Source organism: Clarias gariepinus, chromosome 14, assembly GCF_024256425.1.
Source record: "Clarias gariepinus isolate MV-2021 ecotype Netherlands chromosome 14, CGAR_prim_01v2, whole genome shotgun sequence".
NCBI classification, from domain to species: Eukaryota; Metazoa; Chordata; class Actinopteri; order Siluriformes; family Clariidae; genus Clarias; species Clarias gariepinus.
This window is the reverse complement of record NC_071113.1, coordinates 5,228,333-5,248,611: the sequence shown is the minus strand read 5'-3', so window position 1 is coordinate 5,248,611 and position 20,279 is coordinate 5,228,333. Positions and strand designations below refer to the sequence as shown.

The 20,279-nt window shown below is 38.7% G+C and overlaps 1 protein-coding gene across 2 annotated transcripts in view; it reads right to left on the bottom strand.

Annotated features, from left to right (window-relative positions):
* Positions 1–20,279, bottom strand: part of LOC128541214 (zinc transporter ZIP11) — a 127,563-nt gene that overhangs the window by 27,214 nt on the left and 80,070 nt on the right. For both annotated transcript variants that reach the window (XM_053511532.1, XM_053511533.1), the window contains exon 6: positions 12,404–12,574. In XM_053511532.1, coding sequence (XP_053367507.1) covers positions 12,404–12,574 — 171 coding nt within the window. The remainder of the gene's footprint in view (positions 1–12,403; positions 12,575–20,279) is intronic.

Sequence of the window (20,279 nt, the reverse complement as noted above, 5' to 3'; positions counted from 1 at the left end):
GACCGGGCTAATGTATGCACACAAGGGGGAGCCACATGGCTAAGCCCTGCAACCGCGTTGGATTGGACCAATCACCCGTGGGACAGACTCACTTTAAAGGGTCAAAACCAGCAGGCAGAAGGCAGAATTGTCATCAACGACCACTACTACTGCAACCTACAACCTCTCCCAAGCAGCCCGGGCTTCTGCCCTTACGGGCGCTACGCCACCGCTGCTGGCGCCATCCGCTCTCCAAGAACTCTCAATGAGATTTTGTGCCAGAACTCCAAAGTCCCGCAACGAAGAAACCCTCAGGAGAAGTTTTAGAGCGCAGCCATCGGTAATCAGGCAACCAACGCCTCACCGGAGGGCTTTGCTGAAAGATGTCATCTCTAAACCAGCGCACCAACCAATCAGCAGCGCCGTGATTCGCCAGCGAACCACTGGATAAGAACGAAACGTTACACGTGTAAACAAACAAAGTTGCATACCTTGCTGAAATTGGTGCTCGTTTCATAACTAAACCGTAAGATTAAACCCAAGACTTGTGACTTTCGTTGATCTAGTAAACAGTACTAGAATAACTTAATTAATTTTCACCTTCCAAACTGTTTATATATGTGTGTGTGGGTGTGCGTGTGTTTAAGTAGCGTTGTTTCATGTGTTGTAGATTAGCCAAATAAATTCTTGTTTCTTTATAAAGTACTGTTGTCTTGGTCATTTATTTTAAAGTCTAAACATTTGCCCAGATCTTACGTTACCATGCTCGGAATTGATAAATACCAGATTTTGTATTATCCTCGTTGGCCGCAGGATAAACAGGATTGGTAAGATACACTCAATTGTGCTATACGGTGGATGGATAGTATATAAATTGTTTGCTATAAATTGTAAATCAGTTAATCAAATTAACATCAATCGTTAAAGATTCGATTCACCTCTGACCAAGAGCTAAAAGTCATTGCAGAATTTGTCATTATCTCTGGTTTAAGTCTAGGTTTATTTGTTAAGAATAAACACATCTGTTATACAGTTCACTAGATATTAATGGTGGAGAATGCGACAGTCATTGTTTTTCATTATTAGGTAAACCCTACACTTTTTCAAATGTGACCATTTTCAGTGCTTAATTAATGTTTGCAGAAAACATTGCAGAAAAGAATCCGCTATACTGACCCTACGATAAAATGGACAAAAAATTGTGACCCTGTAGCTAGATAATCATACATACTGACTGCAAAAAATAATTTACAATAAATTATAAAGAATAACTACTTATAATATTAAGACCATCAGTTTAGCAACTGTGAGGAAATGAACATCAAAATATTTAATATCACCTTTTAACATTTTTATTAGTCTTTCATAAAAGTAATTTCAAAAATAACTGAAGAAAGGACGAGACTACACAAGGTTTCTATGGAAAAGAAATAAAAAAACGATTCCAAACAATCCACTAATACAACAGCTGGCCATTTACTCTTCCTTCATCAAAAAACATTAGACTCATTAATATTGATGTAAGTCCTGACTCACAGCAGGGTTTGAGCAGGAGGAAACTGGAAACCAAACTGGCAACCTTTCTATTTATTTACTGAAGTTTCCAGCAATTTGTCACATCACTTGTGCTACTTCACACAAATTATCAAAGAGCTAATCTCCTTTCCACAGCACAATTAACGGGTCTGAACTGGATAAAAATGACCCCAAAATGACAAGAGAAAAGAGTCCGTTACAGTATACTCTGCATAATATACACATCGAAATGCATTCAATCACTTCTGTTTATGAGACACAAACACACCAGTCACAGAGAATTCAAATGAACAATCAGGCATAAAAAAAACATGTAAGTAATGCTGAATGTATACGAGTATGAGAGTGTAAGTGGTTCAAAGTGTAATATGATACAGATTTAAGATGCAGGGTCATAATAGTACTGAAGATTAAGGGGGATGATGAGAACAAAGCGAGGAGCGGAGATTCAAAAGATCCTAAGATACTGTTTAAGTGCAAAAGAACAGTTAAAAGGAAGAAGAAAGAGAAGCTGAAGAAATCAGCACCAATGATAGGATGTTCAAGTCAGAACAGGAACAATGTTTAATAATGCATTAATAATGTGATACAAAGTTATTGTGGTTGCTTGTTTGTATGTATATGAATTTGCAAGTGCTAATATGTACATACTTCTTTTTAATGTATAACCTTTTCCTAAACCGTTCACATACTTTGAACATTTTCTCAAATTTCTCTAGTTCAATTTTCACAAAGAACAGTTTATTTTTACAGAGGTACTTCGAATAGCACGGATGCTCCAAATTTGGCCAGCGTAAGAAGCATTTTCAGCATACGATTAACCGAGCTGGTTGCGCGTAAAGACAGTAGCTGCTCAAGACTTTATTGCAGCAGTGGAAAGCCAAGCGAAGCGAGTTTACATATTTTTGTGGGTTTTTTTGTATGATTTAGTGAAGACAGCATCATGGGTCCCAAGAATGTTATTAAGGACAGTAGCAAGAAAAAAACAGAGCTGCTTTCAGTTTAGTTTTTTAAGCAATCATTTTATATTTATTTCATATTTTACTTTATTTACATGTCTTTTCTAAATGTTTTGGTTGCTTCATATGCAGAAATATAATTATAATCTTGGAAATTAGTGATATTGGTAGTAAGTCCCCTACATACAAAGTTTCAAGTTACAAACTTAGATACAAACATAATTCGAAGATACGAACATGCACTCATGCATGTTCAATAAAGAAGGTTAGATATTATTTAAACAGTCATCGCTCCACATGTCCTGGTTGCTTTCTGTTTTTCTATTTATGGTCTAATCAAGGGTAACTGACATATGGATTCTGTTAACAGTGATAAAAAAAAAGGAAATTATACACACTGCCTGGAAAAAAAGACAGGGTGACCATAAAGAAAATCCCTTCTATAACTGTGTGCTACATGGTCAAAAGTAACCACTTTAGTTAACTATTCTTTTTAAAAAAAAGAATTCAATCTGCTTCATGTCTCAACGTTTCAGACACAATGTAATTAGGCTATGGTTGACTATTGAATTTTGTCTTTATCCAATTCACCTACTGCTTTTAATGAAATTAAAGACAGAGACCACGAGTAATTCTGCACTCAATGATTCATTAACACGATTTAAATCACCATATTGAAATGCAAGGCTAAATCAGTGAAAAATCACTTTCTATCACATGTGTACTGTGGTTAAAAATTACTTTTTACATATATATAATTTTTTATGCATGTACAGTGGGGCAAAAAAGTCTTTAGTCAGCCACCAATTGTGTAAGTTCCCCCACTTAAAAAGATGAGAGAGACCTGTAATTTTTATCGTAGGTATACCTCAATTATGAGAGACAAAATAAGAAAAAAAATCCAGAAATTCACATTGTAGAATTTTTAATGAATTAATTGGTAAGTTCCTCAGTAAAATAAGTATTTGGTCACCTACAAACAACAAGATTTCTGGCTCTCACAGACCTGTAACTTATCCTTTAAGAGGCTGCTCTGTCCTCCACTCATTACCTGTACTAATGGCATCGGTTATCAATATAAAAGACACCTGTCCAAAACCTCAAACAGTCACACTCCAAACTCCACTATGGCCAAGACCAAAGAGCTGTCAAAGGACACCAGAAACAAAACTGTAGCCCTGCGCCAGGCTGGGAAGACTGAATCTGCAATAGGCAGCAGCTTGGTGTGAAGAAATCAACTGTGGGAGCAGATATTAGAAAATGGAAGACATACAGGACCACTGATAATCTCCCTCGATCTGGGGCTCACGCAAGATCTCACCGCGTGTGGTCAAAAAGATCACAAGAACTGTGAGCAAAAATCCCAGAACCACAGGGGACCTAGTGAATGATCTGCAGAGAGCTGGGACCAAAGTAACAAAGGCTACCATCAGTAACACACTGCGCCACCAGGGACTCAAATCCTGTAGTGCTTAAGCCAGTACATGTCCAGGCCCATCTGAAGTTTGCTAGAGAGCATTTGGATGATCCAGAAGAGGATTAGGAGAATGTCATATGGTCAGATTAGAACTTTGTGTTTGAAGGAGAAAGAATGCTGAGTTGCATTCAAAGAATACCACACTTACTGTGAAGCATGGGGCTGGAAACATCATGCTTTGGGGCTGTTTTTCTGCAAAGGGACCAGGACGACTGATCCGTGTAAAGGAAAGAATGAATGGGTCCATGTATCGTGAGATTTTGAGTGAAAACCTCCTTCCATCAGCAAGGGCATTAAAGATGAAACGTGGCTGGTTCTTTCAGCATGACAATGATCCCAAACACACCGCCCGGGCAATGAAGGAGTGGCTTCGTAAAAAGCATTTCAAGGTCCTGGAGTGGCCTAGCCAGTCTCCAGATCTCAACAATATAGAAAACCTTCAGAGAGAGTTAAAAGTCTGTGTTGCCCAGCGACGGCCCCAAAACATCACTGCCCTAGAGGAGATCTGCATGGAGGAATGGGCCAAAACAGCAACAGTGTGTAAAAACCTTGTAAAGGCATACAAAAAACGCTTGACCTCGGTCATTGCCAACAAAGTATTCACATGAAATTTCATTATTGACTAAATACTTATTTTCCACCATAATTCGCAAATAAATTCTTTAAAAATCCTACAATGTGATTTTCTGGATTTCTTTTTCTTATTTTGTCTCTCATAGTTGAGGTACACCTATGATAAAAAGTACAGGCCTCTCTCATTTTTTAAGTGGTGGCTGACTACATACTTTTTAGCATTACTGCCCCAATGTATACACACACACACACACGCACGCACACACATACATACATATACACACACACAAATGAGAAGTAAGCGACTACTTACTGTCGATGTAATTAAAATTTTTAAAGGATATTTCACAAAAATATAAATTATTGTTTTTAATAATAAATCAATAGTTCATGTTGGTCATTTAAAAAGAATAAAACCTTGTGAAACATTGTTAAAATAATAATCAGCTTCAGGATGGCTGTAACTCTTCATCGGATCAGATTCGACTTCCAGGCCCTGTGACTGACCTCCTGAGCAGGTAATTAACACTGCTAACCTGTTAAAGCTAAAGCACTCTAAGCCCACTCTTACACAAAAAACAAGATCAGGAAAACACTGAACCATCAACAAGAACTGAGGACTGGAGAAAAGCATAAAAAGTCAGCTGGTTATAATTTTTATGTTAAGGGTTGTAGAGTTATGGTTATGATTTAGATAATGCATGTGCAGATTTCATATTTACCTGGATAATGTGTTTTATTACGTTTACCCTGATACGGGTGTAAAGTCACAGCACTTACAGAAATACCAAAAGCAAAACTTTTACATTAAAAAGAAAGTAAAAAATAGTCTTATGCTTCACTGCACTCAGAAAATACCTAGATGGTGGATACATAGATCATTCGAATGGGACTGGCACAATTTCTAGCGGATCACACACACAGTGTATTTCAGTGAACTGTGAGAGAGGGCTTTGAAATAAAATATGTTCCAGAGTGTGAAAAGCATTTGAAACCTCACATCAGACTGCACTAATGTACACCGTGTCATACCTTTAGCTACTCGTTTTTGTTAATTATCTATTTTTCATGATGATGTTGAATTTTACCTCCTCCATACCTTACATTGTATAATCAGTAATCAGACTGCTGGAACATTATAATTACTCTTTGGTATTAATAAAGTCTCTCTCTCTCTCTCTCTCTCTCTCTCACCTACAAATCTGTCTGGAACCTCAAACATTAGACAGGAGGTCATGAATCACCTGGAGAAAACATAATTTCATAGCTGCCACCCAAAACATCTGCTTTGGCCAATGCTGTTCCTCTTATGAATAAAGCAACTGTTCAGGACAATAAAAAAAAAAAAACTCTAGCACCTGAACCAACTGGTAACTGTGACAACCATAAGTGGTTCTATATCTTCTGTTCTCCTGGGATTTTCAAGCACAGTAGTCTCTAGGCACAACAAAGGAAAAACATTTTGTGGAAACAACTTCTTGATAGGAGTGAAGAATAACCAGACCGTTTTAAGCTGACAGAAAGGCTACAGCAACTCGTATGTTGACTTTGTACAAACATGGCAGGAAGAAAAGCATCTCAGAATGCACAACACATCGAACCTTAAGGTGTCAAGTCAAGTTTCACTTCTGTGAACAGAAGGCTGAGGCTGCCGGGGGCTCAGGCTCACCAAAACTGCTCAGAAAAGCATAGTCTGGTCTGACAAATCTTGATGTCTGCTGATGCAGACGAATGATAGGGTCGAAATTTGATATATTATGTTTAACTGAAACCTGGATTAAACAGGACGAGTATGTAGCTCTAAATGAAGCTAGTCCTCCTGGATACAGCTACATACACCAGCCTCGGTTAACTGGTAGAGGAGGAGGCGTTGCAGTTATTTACAACGATAATCTGGCTATCGTACAAAAACACAGATTTAAATTTAATGCATTTGAAATTCTCTTTAGTAACATAAAGTCAGCTCAGACGATTTCGCTAATCATCATTTACAGACCTCCAGGGCCGTACTCTGAATTTCCCTGTGAATTTGCAGATTTCCTTTCAAACCTTGTCGTTTCCGTAGACAAAGCGTTAATTGCTGGAGATTTTAATATTCATTTTGAGAATCCAGAAGACCCTCTGAAAGCAGCATTTATGTCCATACTGGACTCAGTAGGAGTAAATCAGTGTGTAGTAGGACCCACTCATAAAGCAGGTCACACTTTGGACTTAATATTATCCTTCGGATTGAGTATAAGAAACATAATTACAATTCCACAGTCTGAAGTTATATCAGATCACTGTTTTGTCTCGATTAAAGTATCTCATAGTAATAATGTACGCACAGCGCCGCGCTACCGCCTTAAACGTACATTCACATCAAATACCACACAGAGCTTTATCGATAATCTTCCAGAGTTATCAACTTTGATTGGATCGCCATCTGATTCCACAGAACTCGATCAAGCGACTGAATATCTAGAGTCAACACTTCGTCATAGCTTAGATAATGCAGCTCCAGTTAACAGAAAAATGATTAGAGATAAGAAACTTGCTCCTTGGTATAACGATCACACACGCACTCTAAAACAAACCGCTCGGAAATTAGAACGCAAATGGTGTCAAACTAAATTGTTAGTTTTCCAAATAGCATGGAAGGAGAGCATCCTGAACTATAGAAGAACTCTCAGTGCTGCTAGGTCAATGTATCTCTTCACTCTTATAGAAAATAACAAAAATAATCCTAGATTTTTATTTAATACCATAGCCAAATTAACTAAAAACAAGACCACTGCAGAAATCTCCACAACAACAACATACAGTAGTGAGGATTTCATGAACTTTTTCAATAACAAAATCATAAATATTAGGCAAAAAATTCAGGCTTTAAAACCAGACAATTTAAGTGATACAGATGATAAATTAATCACATCACATCAGAACCTAGAATACTTTACTCCCCTTGAAGCGAGTGAACTAATTTTACTCATCTCTCCTTCAAAATCGTCAAACTGTGAATTAGATTCTATACCGACACATTTTCTTAAGCAGATAGTTCCAGCAATAACAGAACCCCTGTTAAAAGTAATTAATTGTTCACTCAGCAGTGGGTATGTTCCTAAATCCCTTAAATTAGCGGTTATTAAACCACTAATCAAAAAACCTGACCTTGACCCCTGTCAGCTTTCCAATTACAGGCCGATATCAAACCTCCCGTTTATCTCTAAAATTCTGGAAAAGGTAGTAACACAACAGCTATGTTCATATCTACATAGGAATAGCATACATAAATTGTATCAGTCAGGATTTAGGCCTCATCACAGCACAGAGACAGCACTCGTTAGAGTAGTAAATGACCTCCTAGTGGCCTCTAATCAGGGTTGTGTCACTATACTTGTGTTACTTTACCTCAGTGCAGCTTTTGACACTATTGATCATAGTATTCTCCTTCACAGATTAGAAAATGTAGTAGGAATTAAGGGAACGGCCTCTTATGGCTCAGATCCTATTTGACTGATCGTTATCAGTTTGTAGATTTAGATGGGGACCATTCCTCATGTTCTCAAGTTGAGTTTGGTGTTCCACAGGGTTCTGTTTTAGGCCCACTGCTTTTTTCCCTTTACATGCTTCCTCTAGGCAACATAATTCGTAAACATGGTATTAGTTTTCATTGTTATGCTGATGACACACAAGTATACGTTTCAGCAAAACCAGATGAGAAAAACCAGCTTACTAAAGTTGAGCAATGTGTGCAGGACATAAGAGATTGGATGTTAATTAATTTCCTTCTGCTTAATCCTGATAAGACAGAAGTTCTAGTCATAGGACCACAAGCAGCTAGAAGTAAGCTTTCTGATCACACTGTGATTTTAAATGACCTTTCTGTTCCATCAAGTGCAACAGTAAAAGACCTTGGTGTGATTATAGATTCAAGCCTTTCATTTGAAGCACATGTAGATAATATTACCAGGATAGCATTCTTTCACCTCAGAAATATTGCCAAGATAAGAAATATATTGTCACTAAACGATGCAGAAAAACTAGTTCATGCTTTTATCATGTCTAGGTTGGATTATTGTAACGCCTTACTGTCTGGTTGTTCAACTAGGTGCTTAAACAAGCTTCAATTAGTCCAGAATGCAGCAGCGAGAGTCCTCACTCGAACCAGAAGATATGAGCACATCACCCCTATCTTATCTACATTGCATTGGCTTCCTGTGAAATTTCGCATCGATTTTAAAATACTACTCTTGACGTATAAAGCATTAAATGGTCTCGCGCCGCAGTATCTGAGTGAACTGCTAGTGTCTTACAATCCGCCACGCCTACTTCGATCAAAGGATGCAGGCTGCTTGTCAGTACCGCATATTATTAAAACTACAGCAGGGGGCAGAGCTTTTTCTTACAAAGCCCCAAAGTTATGGAATAGTCTTCCAAATAGTGTTCGGGACTCAGACACAGTCTCAGTGTTTAAGTCCAGGCTAAAAACCTATTTATTTAGCCAAGCATTTTTATAAATAGATTAGCCTTAGGTAAAGGAGCAGATCTGGGGGACTCATGGAAGTAGAGTATTAGGTGAACTGGTATGTTTGGATGCTGTCTTCCCCACTCTCATTGATCACTCAGGTTTGTTGACGGTGAGGTGATTGGTTGCCTTACATCTCTGGAAGCCCTCATGTTTGTGTTTCCTTCTGGCTCTCCCTTTTTAGTTATGCTGTCATAGTTAGTCCTGCCGGAGTCTCTGCTTGCACTCTGCACTAAATATACATTCACTTTTTACATTGTTCGACTGTGACCATACCTAACTGTTATTTCTCCATCTCTTTGCTCTCTCCTTTTCTGCTCTCTCCTCTCTCTCTCTCTCCCTCTCTCCTTTTTCCTCTACCTATCTCTCTGTCGAGCTATACATGTCGCTCCTGAGCTGCCAGTGATCCAGACCCCCTCTGCCCGCTGGACCTCTCTAACTCATCCTGGAGTCCTGCTTCTGGTTGGAGATCTCATCACATGGATGCCCCCGTGTGGTCTGCCTGGAATGTGTGTGGTGACTGGGGTTGGTTCCACTTTTCCATGAAGGTGGTCCTGTCCTCGACTGATGCAGACAGCTGTTCTCTGAGGACCTGTGACTTCAGTCGCTCAATAGTTCAGGACTGAAAATTTTCACAGTCTACCTGAGCCTCCAGGACCAAACTGGACTTTAATCTTACACATCTCCTCTTATATTGAACTTCCAGTCTCGCATATTATTATGCACATCAATCCCTGCTATCTGTTTTCACCCAGATGAGGATGGGTTCCCTGTTGAGTCTGGTTCCTCTCAAGGTTTCTTCCTATTACCATCTCAGGGAGTTTTTCCTTGCCAGTGTCGCCGTCGTCCTAGGCTTGCTAATCAGGGACAATCAGGGACAATCATATCATTTTGATTCATACACATTCACATTTCATACAAACTTAGTTCTTTTGATTGTGTAAAGCTGCTTTGTGATGATGTAAATCGTTAAAAGCGCTATACAAATAAAATTGAATTAAATTGAATTGAATTGAAATTTGGCAACAGCACGTTTAACTAAGGTTACAGTAACAGTCCAGGCTGGTAAAGGTGGTGCATGCTGCATTATCTTGACACATTTTTAGCAAATTAATATCAACCAATCAGCCTATTTAGGTATTGTTGCTGAACATGTGTTTACCTTTATGTCCATAATTTACCATCTTCTAAAGCAGGGATCTTCAACTTAAGTCCTGGAGAAGACATATTTGTACTTTAGCCTAACACACAGTATGGCTGCCTATCAATCTGTTATCACCCAAATGAAGATGGGTTCCCTGTTGAGTCCGGTTCCCCTCAAGGTTTCTTCCTTTTGTCATCTAAGAAAGTTTTTCCCTCAGCACCGTCACCCTCGGCTTGCTCATCAGGGACAATCTGATAATTTTGATTCATACACATTTCCATAATATTCTTGCTAACATCTAAACACACCCACTGAACCTACTCAATAAATTATTAGTTGTATCAAATGTGTTACAGTAAAAGAACCACTAAAGTGTGCTGAACAACAGCCAGGACTAGAGAGGAAGATCGCTGTTGTAATAGTTATTTCCATCATGATAATGCATCATATCAGAGGGCAAAACTCATCTCAAACTGGTTTCATAGACATGACAATGAGCTTAGTGGCTTTCCCAATCACAGGGTGTGAATCCAATGAAACACAATTAAGATGTGATAGAGCAGGAGATTCACATCATGAAAAATCTGCAGAAACAGAACCCCAAATGGATGGTTTAAACATCTTGTGAAGGACTGAGGAGGTGTTGAAAGTCCTTAAACTTTCAGTAAAGAAAGACACCACCCAGTATTCGTGCAGTGTTCCTAATAAAGTGTCTTGTGGGTGTAGACCATTAAAACAATAAAAGAAAATGAGTGAGTAAAGTATATGAGGAACGTTGAAGACAGATAATGGATGGATAGATAGAAAGAGTACGGTTTGACAAACGTGGACAAGACAAAAAGTGCTTTAAAGTTTATATCCCTGGATTAATACTTAGACTAGTTAACTAGGTTAATAACTAAGTGCCATTAGTCATCATCTCCGAATGAACACCAGGAAAGCAGCAGCACCAGACGGCATCTTAGGTTGAGTCCTCAGAGCCTGAGCAGACCAGCGAGCACATGTGTTCACAGAGATATTAAACCTCTCTTCTTCTCAGTCGGTGATCCCCACATGCTTTAAAGAGTCCATCATTGTTCCTGTTCCAAAAAAAAACCCATCCTTCTTCGCCCTGTAGCCCTCACCTCAGTAGTAATAAAGTGCTTTGAACGGCTGGTCAGAGACTTCCTCATTTCTTTATTACCTGACACACTGGATTCACTGCAGTTTGCATACCAACTCCACCACCATTATTAAGTTTGCTGATGACACTGTCGTGGTATATCTAAACTCTGACAACGACGAGACGGCCTACCTGGAGGAGGGTGGAAATCCAGAGAACTGGTGCCAGAGGAACAATCTCCTCCTGAACAACAGCAGGACAAAGGAGCTGATAGTGGACTTCAGTACTAAGCAGGAGAGGAACTACCAGACCTCCACCATCAACAAGAGCCCAGTGGAGAGAGTGAACAGCTTCTGATACCTCGGTGTTCACATCACGCAGGACCTGTCATGGTCCTGTCACATCAACACTGTGGTGAAAAAGGCCTGGCAGCGTCTGTACCATTTTTTTTCCTATATTTTCTTAAATTTTTTATATCCTTTAATTTTTTTTTATTATAAACAGCCTTATATTTTGTTTCACTAAGAGACACTGAGGTTTACACCTTTAAACATGAACACATAATTTAATATCTAATGTATGCACCAATTTGTGTGGACAGACAGACAGACAGACAAGAAAGCAGCCTTAGCTAGTCTACATTTATGGCAAAGTTCATAGCGCTTATGCTTCCTGAATATTTATCAAAAAAGACGTGAAGCAAACAGATCTGCCTCGCTGACATTAAATGCCAGGTGCTTCATATGAAGGCTGGAGTGTTATTTCATTTCACACACACACACACACACACACACACACACACACACACACACACACACACACACACACACTTTTTCGTCTAACCATTTCAGTTTAGACTATTCATAAGTAACTGTCATTATGAAATTCACACACACACACACACACACACACACACGTTTAAAGATAAAAAATTTGTTCTGTTAAATATGGTAAGTTTCTTGTTCTTATTTATTGTGAAATTAGGAACAACAAACACTTCTATGTTTTATTGTATATGTAATGTTTGTTTAATGTTTGTTTTTTAATCATAATTGAAAGAAGTAAAAGAAGCAGAGAATAAGAAAAAAATTAGATGCCATCTGAACGCGAAGACAAAGAGTCTTACCCGGGATGTTATGTATGGTTATAGCCAGGATTAACAGCACAATCCGTCTCCAGCTGTTTGCTGATGGACAGGTCACTTCCTGTGGTCTATCATCCACTTCCTTCTCGCCTGTAACTTGACCAGAGTGGGTTGTTTTTCTTCTGTAGTGAACTTCACCATTCTCCACTTTATCTGTAAAAATAATATAATTCTAACATCAATGTGGCTCTGAGGAAATGCCCACTGCCGGAATAAATTCCAGTCCCGGTGTGAAGTCAGTCATTAAACAAAATGTCACTAAAATCACAACACAACTGAGTCAGCATTAGCATTTCAACATGTTTTGCAAATTAGTCACTTCAGCTTGTTAATGCTTTTCCCCCCTCAATCATTTCTCCTTGACAGATGAGTAAACACTGAAACTTGATGTGACCGCACAGTCTCATAGGAAGCCAAGCACAAACGTTTAACTAAAGTATAAAGCACTCAGATACGTCCAAACAACAGTCTAATGAACAAATGACTTTCATTTACTTGTTAACAGGAACTGACAAAAAAAAATCTATGTTTACAAGCAATGGCTTTAAAATCACTGCAGGACTCATTAGCCTAGATAAAGTCAACATCAATGTAATAAAAACACAGCAAAAATAACATTCTGATTTCAAGTTCAAGTTCAAGTAGGCTTTATTGTCATTACAAACATATACAGTTAGTACACAGTGAAACGAAACAACGTTCCTCCAGGACCAAGGTGCTACATGCAACATAAATTTACAACACGTGCACTTTATTGCTCTAAACCATTGTAGTGTTATGACTGTTTTTTGACTGTCATTGTAGTGTTATGACTGTTTTGCTATACTGTACATCGTGGACTCCTGCTACACTCATAGTGCAGATTTTCAATACAGTATTTACAGTAATTGTATTTTCAAACTAAGCAATATATCAGAAAAACCCCTACATTAGTGCATATACAGTGGTGTGAAAAACTATTTGACCCCTTCCTGATTTCATATTCTTTTGCATGTTTGTCACACTTAAATGTTTCTGCTCATCAAAAACCGTTAACTATTACAAAGATAACATAATTGAACACAAAATGCAGTTTTTTAATAAAGGGTTACGTTATTAGGGGAGAAAAAAAAACTCCAAATATACATGGCCCTGTGTGAAAAAGTGATTGCCCCCCTTGTTAAAAAATAACTTAACTGTGGTTTATTACACCTGAGTTCAATTTCTGTAGTCACCCCCAGGCCTGATTACTGCCACACCTGTTTCAATCAAGAAATCACTTAAATAGGAGCTACCTGACACAGAGAAGTCGACCAAAGGACCTCAAAAGCTAGACATCATGCCAAGATCAAAAGATATTCAGGAACAAATGAGAACAAAAGTAATTGAGATCTATTAGTCTGGTAAAGGTTATAAAGCCATTTTTAAGGCTTTGGGACTCCAATGAACCAAAGTGAGAGCCATTATCCACAAATGGCAAAAACATGGAACAGTGGTGAACCTTCCCAGGAGTGGCCGGCCGACCAAAATTACCAAGAGCGCAGAGACAACTCATCCGAGAGGCCACAAAAGACCCCAGAACAACATCTTAAGAACTGCAGGCCTCACTTGCCTCAATTAAGGTCAGTGCTCACGACTCCACCATAAGAAAGAGACGAAATGGCCTGCATGGCAGATTTCCAAGGCGCAAACCACTTTTAAGCAAAAAGAACATTAAGGCTCGTCTCAATTTTGCTAAAAAACATCTCAATGATTGCCAAGACTTTTGGGAAAATACCTTGTGGACCGACGAGACAAAAGTTGAACTTTTTGGAAGGTGCGTGTCCCGTTACATCTGGCGTAAAAGTAACACAGCATTTCAGAAAAAGAACATCATACCAACAGTAAAATATGGTGGTGGTAGTGTGATGGTCTGGGGTTGTTTTGCTGCTTCAGGACCTGGAAGGCTTGCTGTGATAGATGGAACCATGAATTCTACTGTCTACCAAAAAATCCTGAAGGAGAATGCACGGCCATCTGTTCGTCAACTCAAGCTGAAGCGATCTTGGGTGCTGCAGCAGGACAATGACCCAAAACACACCAGCAAATCCACCTCTGAATGGCTGAAGAAAAACAAAATGAAGACTTTGGAGTGGCCTAGTCAAAGTCCTGACCTGAATCCTATTGAGATGTTGTGGCATGACCTTAAAAAGGCGGTTCATGCTAGAAAACCCTCAAATAAAGCTGAATTACAACAATTCTGCTAAGATGAGTGGGCCAAAATTCCTCCAGAGCGCTGTAAAAGACTCGTTGCAAGTTATCGCAAACGCTTGATTGCAGTTATTGCTGCTAAGGGTGGCCCAACCAGTTATTAGGTTCAGGGGGCAATTACTTTTTCACACAGGGCCATGTAGATTTGGATTTTTTTTCTCCCTAAATAATAAAAACCATCATTTAAAAACTGCATTTTGTGTTTACTTGTGTTATCTTTGACTAATAGTTAAATGTGTTTGATGATCAGAAACATTTAAGTGTGACAAACATGCAAAAGAATAAGAAATCAGGAAGGGGGTAAATAGTTTTTCACACCACTGTAAAGCGGTCACATTTTTGTAGCCCAGCTCCCTCTGATTAGCTAGACTAACGGAAAAGGGTTAGGACATGCGTTCCCGTAAAGCCATAACATTATCTTCTCATGCAACATTTTTTAATGTTAGTTTCTCACAAATTTGTTCCTGAAACGCTGTGATTTTAAGACATGTGATAAAAAATTCTAAGGAGATCAGAAGGTTTATTAAAGTTCACCATGGCTCGTTGTGGCTTAGGACAAACAGTAGTCATCAAATTTACAGCAAATTGAAAGGTGTAGCATGAACTTCAAAGGTTAATTATAAACAGTCGTGTAAATATGTAGGCAGTTTTCAAAGGTTCGACTAGAGTTTGGCACGATTCATAGCAGTAGGTGCTCACACACTCACTCACACACTAACACACACACACACTCACACACACACTCACACACACACTCTCACACACACTCTCACACACACTCTCACACACACTCTCACACACACTCTCACACACACTCTCACACACTCACTCACACTCACTCACACACTCACTCACACACTCACACACTCACTCACACACTCACTCACACACTCACTCACACACTCACACTCTCACACACTCTCACTCACACACTCACTCACACACTCACTCACACACTCACTCACACACTCACTCACACACTCACTCACACACTCACTCACACACTCACACACTCTCACACACTCTCACACACACTCACACACTCACTCACTCACTCACACACTCACTCACACACTCACTCACTCACTCACTCACTCACTCACTCACTCACTCACTCACTCACTCACACACTCACTCACACACTCACTCACACACTCACTCACACACTCACTCACTCACTCACTCACACACTCACTCACACACTCACTCACACACTCACTCACTCACACACTCACTCACACACTCACTCACTCACACACTCACTCACTCACTCACACACTCACTCACACACTCACTCACTCACACACTCACTCACACACACACTCACACACTCACACACACTATGGGCAATGTCTTTAGACACTTTTCGTAGCTGCCATTATTAATTGAAGGGAGAGTTGAGTCTCTCCTGTTGAGACAGTGGACTGACATGATGCAACATTTTCCACTCCAGAAGACAATACGGATCTCAAGTCCTTTAAGCATGAAGTTCATTACGCATATCAGTGCAGCTTCGGTGAATGTCAAAGAAAAGCAGCAACTTTATTTAGAACAAACTCATTATTTGAAGGACACCGTAACACACCGCAGAATACCAAACTGATATAAGGAAATGCCTCCTAATGATAACTCAGATTTCTGCCTTACTCCTGTAGCATTAAAATTACACACTCGATCATTCCACACTCGCTTCTGGAGACAGTGTGGGACAGAAAACACAAAATAATCCTGTTATGATTCCCTTAGGAATCACAGAACCAGAACATCTGCAATGTCTGGACTTTTAAGCTCATTTTACACACAGTCACTAGAGTTCTTATAAATGTCTAGAAAGGACATGCTTCATTTTTTGGCATTTGATTTTTTTGTAGGAGTGTAAATACTCTCAAAAAGACAGCATTTACACTTAATTTGGATAATGTACACATACGTAGTTCTAGCTGATCCTCATGCTGTCCATTTTCCACCCACATCTAGAGAAAGCCAAAGCTTCATCAACCCATTTTAAATCCTCAACCTGCTTAATTAGCAGTCAGTTACATGTTGGTCCAACAATAATTAAACAACTAGTAATTATTTCCCTGAGGGATTCACACTAATTAGCTAATAGCGGTTACACAGCACCGCTGAACTCTCAAGTTTGATTGGTCAAAAGGTGATGCTCCTTTTAATATGCTTTTGTTTCTATAGTAACCGGCCAGATGTTCCATATGTTCTAAAACTTATAAGAAACAGAGCTTTAAAAACATTCGGCCAAAACATGGTATCGGTGCTAAGGAGTGGGTTACCTAAGTGGAAAAAGTGAATTTTTAGATAGGATCATATAACACATTTTTCATCATACGTAATGCTTCTTATCTCCCTGATCCATGCTTTGTTTTTATAAATATGCTACACATTAATATTTTTATCAGATAAAAAGAAACCCATTTGTTAAATAAAAATCTTTTATGTCTGTAGTGACCGTAACTTCAATTTAAACTTTTAATGATCTTAACTGTGATTCAGATTACACTTGGCCAATTTAGATTTTACATAAGAAGACATAAACCTGAAATGCTAATTTGTTCAGATTGGAACATGAATTTGACATGGTTACGGACAATTTAACATCAATTAAATTATCGATACTAAAAGAAATATAAATCATTTGCATTTTAAATTATAATTGTTTGAGACAGTATAACAGCCATTTTTTGAGGCACATACTGTATAAAATCATCTCTCCAAAACAGCTAAAGTTTGCAACTTGACATTTTTAGGGAAGCAAGATCGGTCACTTTCATGTTGCATAAACTTAAGAAGTAGCTTCTTTGGCCAAACACATTTTCTATATTATACGTATAACATAAAAATATTAAATCAGCACCAGTACTGTGTTTTGGTGCTGTGGCCAATCATTAAAAAAGAAAAGTGCATAATTAATAATATAGTGAAGTTTTCCATAAGCAGATATTCACACAATCTTCATGGAAAGAGTCTGTAGTGTCCGAGCTTTAAACAGTCAGACGTGAAGCTGAAAATACAAGGACAGATTATGTGCTTTTGTGGTTCCTAGTAACAAACTGCCTTTTTTTAATCTTATGAATACAAACGACAAAAGTCAAATGGCAGCTCAGGTTTCTACCATGAATCTGCAAATGTCTTCCTTTTACAGCGGCTTTTTCCGTATAAACAGTATATTTTATTATAGGGATAGAGAATTATTTATGATAGTATTAAGAATTATTGAAATTGTTCGTTATCTTTTAACCACAGTTACTGCAATTACATTACTGTCTATAGGGTGTTAATCTCACACTTTATCTGGATGGTTAAAATGTTTCCACTGTTATTTCGGATCGTATCAGATACACCACCAGCGATGTACACCTCCATTCTTCTATTTCACTTTCATGCTTTCTCGCATCATTAAGGATGGATGGATTGTTAACTACAAACTTTACAGTCGTGGTTTTACAAGAGGATCTTTTTCTGTCTGCCTAAGCACACTACTAACAGTGTAATCAAGTACACACACATTTACACACACATGTTGCCTTTTGCTGGTGCTTTGGAACAAAGAAATCAGTATTTTGCAATGTCCATCTAACTTTTTATTATAAATTATATATTCACAATGAAAAGCAAAACAAGTCGAGCTGTAGAGTAGCTCTGATTTCTCCAATTAGCTGCTAAATTATTCATCAGTAGTTCCCCCGCTACGAGCGCCGTTATGTTGCATAATTTACAAATAAGTAGCAAGAGTGCCACAAATTAATTGATTTGCACAAATTGATGTGAGAAGCATTAGGGAAAAAAATAGACTTGCTAAGATCCATAAACATACAAATAAATAATAAGTGACTTATCTGTAAACTTATTTGTAAAATAATAATGTTTGTCCCTCTCACTCTTATCGTCTATACAGCATCCTGTATTCAGGGTCGCGGGGGTGTGTGGCCTATCCAGGAGCCTATCAAGGCACAAGGCGGGGTACACCATGGAAGGGGTGCCAATTCATCACATGACACACACACACACTTAATCACACACTACAGGCAATTTGGGAACACCAATGAACCTAATCTGCATGTCTTTGGACTGTGGGAGAAAACCGGAGTACCCTGAGGGATCCCACCAAGCACAGGGAGAACATGCAAACTCCATGCACACAGAGACGGAAATCAAACCCTCGACCCTGGAGGTGCAAGACAAGAGTGCTAACCAATAAGCCACTGTGCTGCTTTAAAAATATTTGTACTCGTCATTTTATTTCTCTGTAAATTTATTTTAGTGGATCACTTGCACATAATTCCTGACTTAATAAGTTTAACTTTAATTAGACTAATGATATTTTTTAACTTCACACTACTGTGACAGCAACATGTGATAGTTGAATGTCTACACGTCCCTCTGTCTCTCACTTCCATTCTTTAGCTTTAAAAGGAAATAAGCTACTCTCAAGCCCTATAGCATTGTTATAAAACAGTATTTTTAAATGGTTAACATTGTACATTGCAACACCACTACCTACTGTAACTTCGTTTAGTGCATAAACCAATCAGTTCTTTAAAAAAGACATGTCTTATGCATAAGTATGGGACTTACATGCGTACAGTATGTAAGTCTCATACATATGAACATTCGAGTTTTGATACAAACAAGTGTTTGTGCATGTTCAATCGCGAAAGTTACATCACATGTCCGTGTAAAGTGTCATGTGCAAGAGTAAAAGCAGCAGCGATGAAGCTGGTACTGCTAACAAAACGCCAAGCAATAACGATGAAGACAAAAATAAAAATAATTGAGAGACTGGAGTGAGAGGAAAAGATGGCAGACATTGCTCGATCTTTTAACATGAATCATTCAACCTATGGCACGATTCCAAAGAACATTGTACTGGAATAATATGTGTTATAAATATGTGTAGCCAATTGTGTTAGCACCCAAGCAGCTACACAATGTTTGTTGGACTGCGAGTTCGTATGTTAAGGCCTTCTCATACATAGCCACAAGTGTAAGATTACCCAACTAGCTTGCTAATACAAACAACCAAGCTTTCTAGCACAAAACAGCAACTTGGAGAGTACCAGTAGACTTAGCTTCATACCACTTGCTTTTTGACATACACTATACAGTATGGACAAAAGTATTTGTTTCAATCAGGCCCCTTATCCCCAGTAAGGGTCAATCTTAATGCTTCAGCATGCTCTGCTTCCGACTATGTGGCAACAGTTTGTTGAAGGCCCTTTTCTACTCCAAAATGACGGTGCTCCAATGCACATAGCAAGGACTATAAGGACATGGTTTGATGAGTTCTGTGTAGAAGAACCTGACTGGCCCAAGCACAGTCCTGACCTCAACCCCATCGAACACCTTTGGGATGAACTGGAATTGAGATTGCGAGCCAGGCCTTCTCGTCCAATATCAGTGCCTGATCTCATAAATGCTCTACAGAATGAATGGACTCAAATTCACAAACCAACACTCCAAAATCTGCCTCCCAAGAAGAGTGGAAGTTGTTATATCTGCAAAAGGGAGACCGACTCCATATTGAAGTATATGTATTTGTATATAATGTCAATGCAGGTTTTATCCAAATACTTTTGTTCATATAGTTGTTGTTAAACACGTTTACCATGAGTAC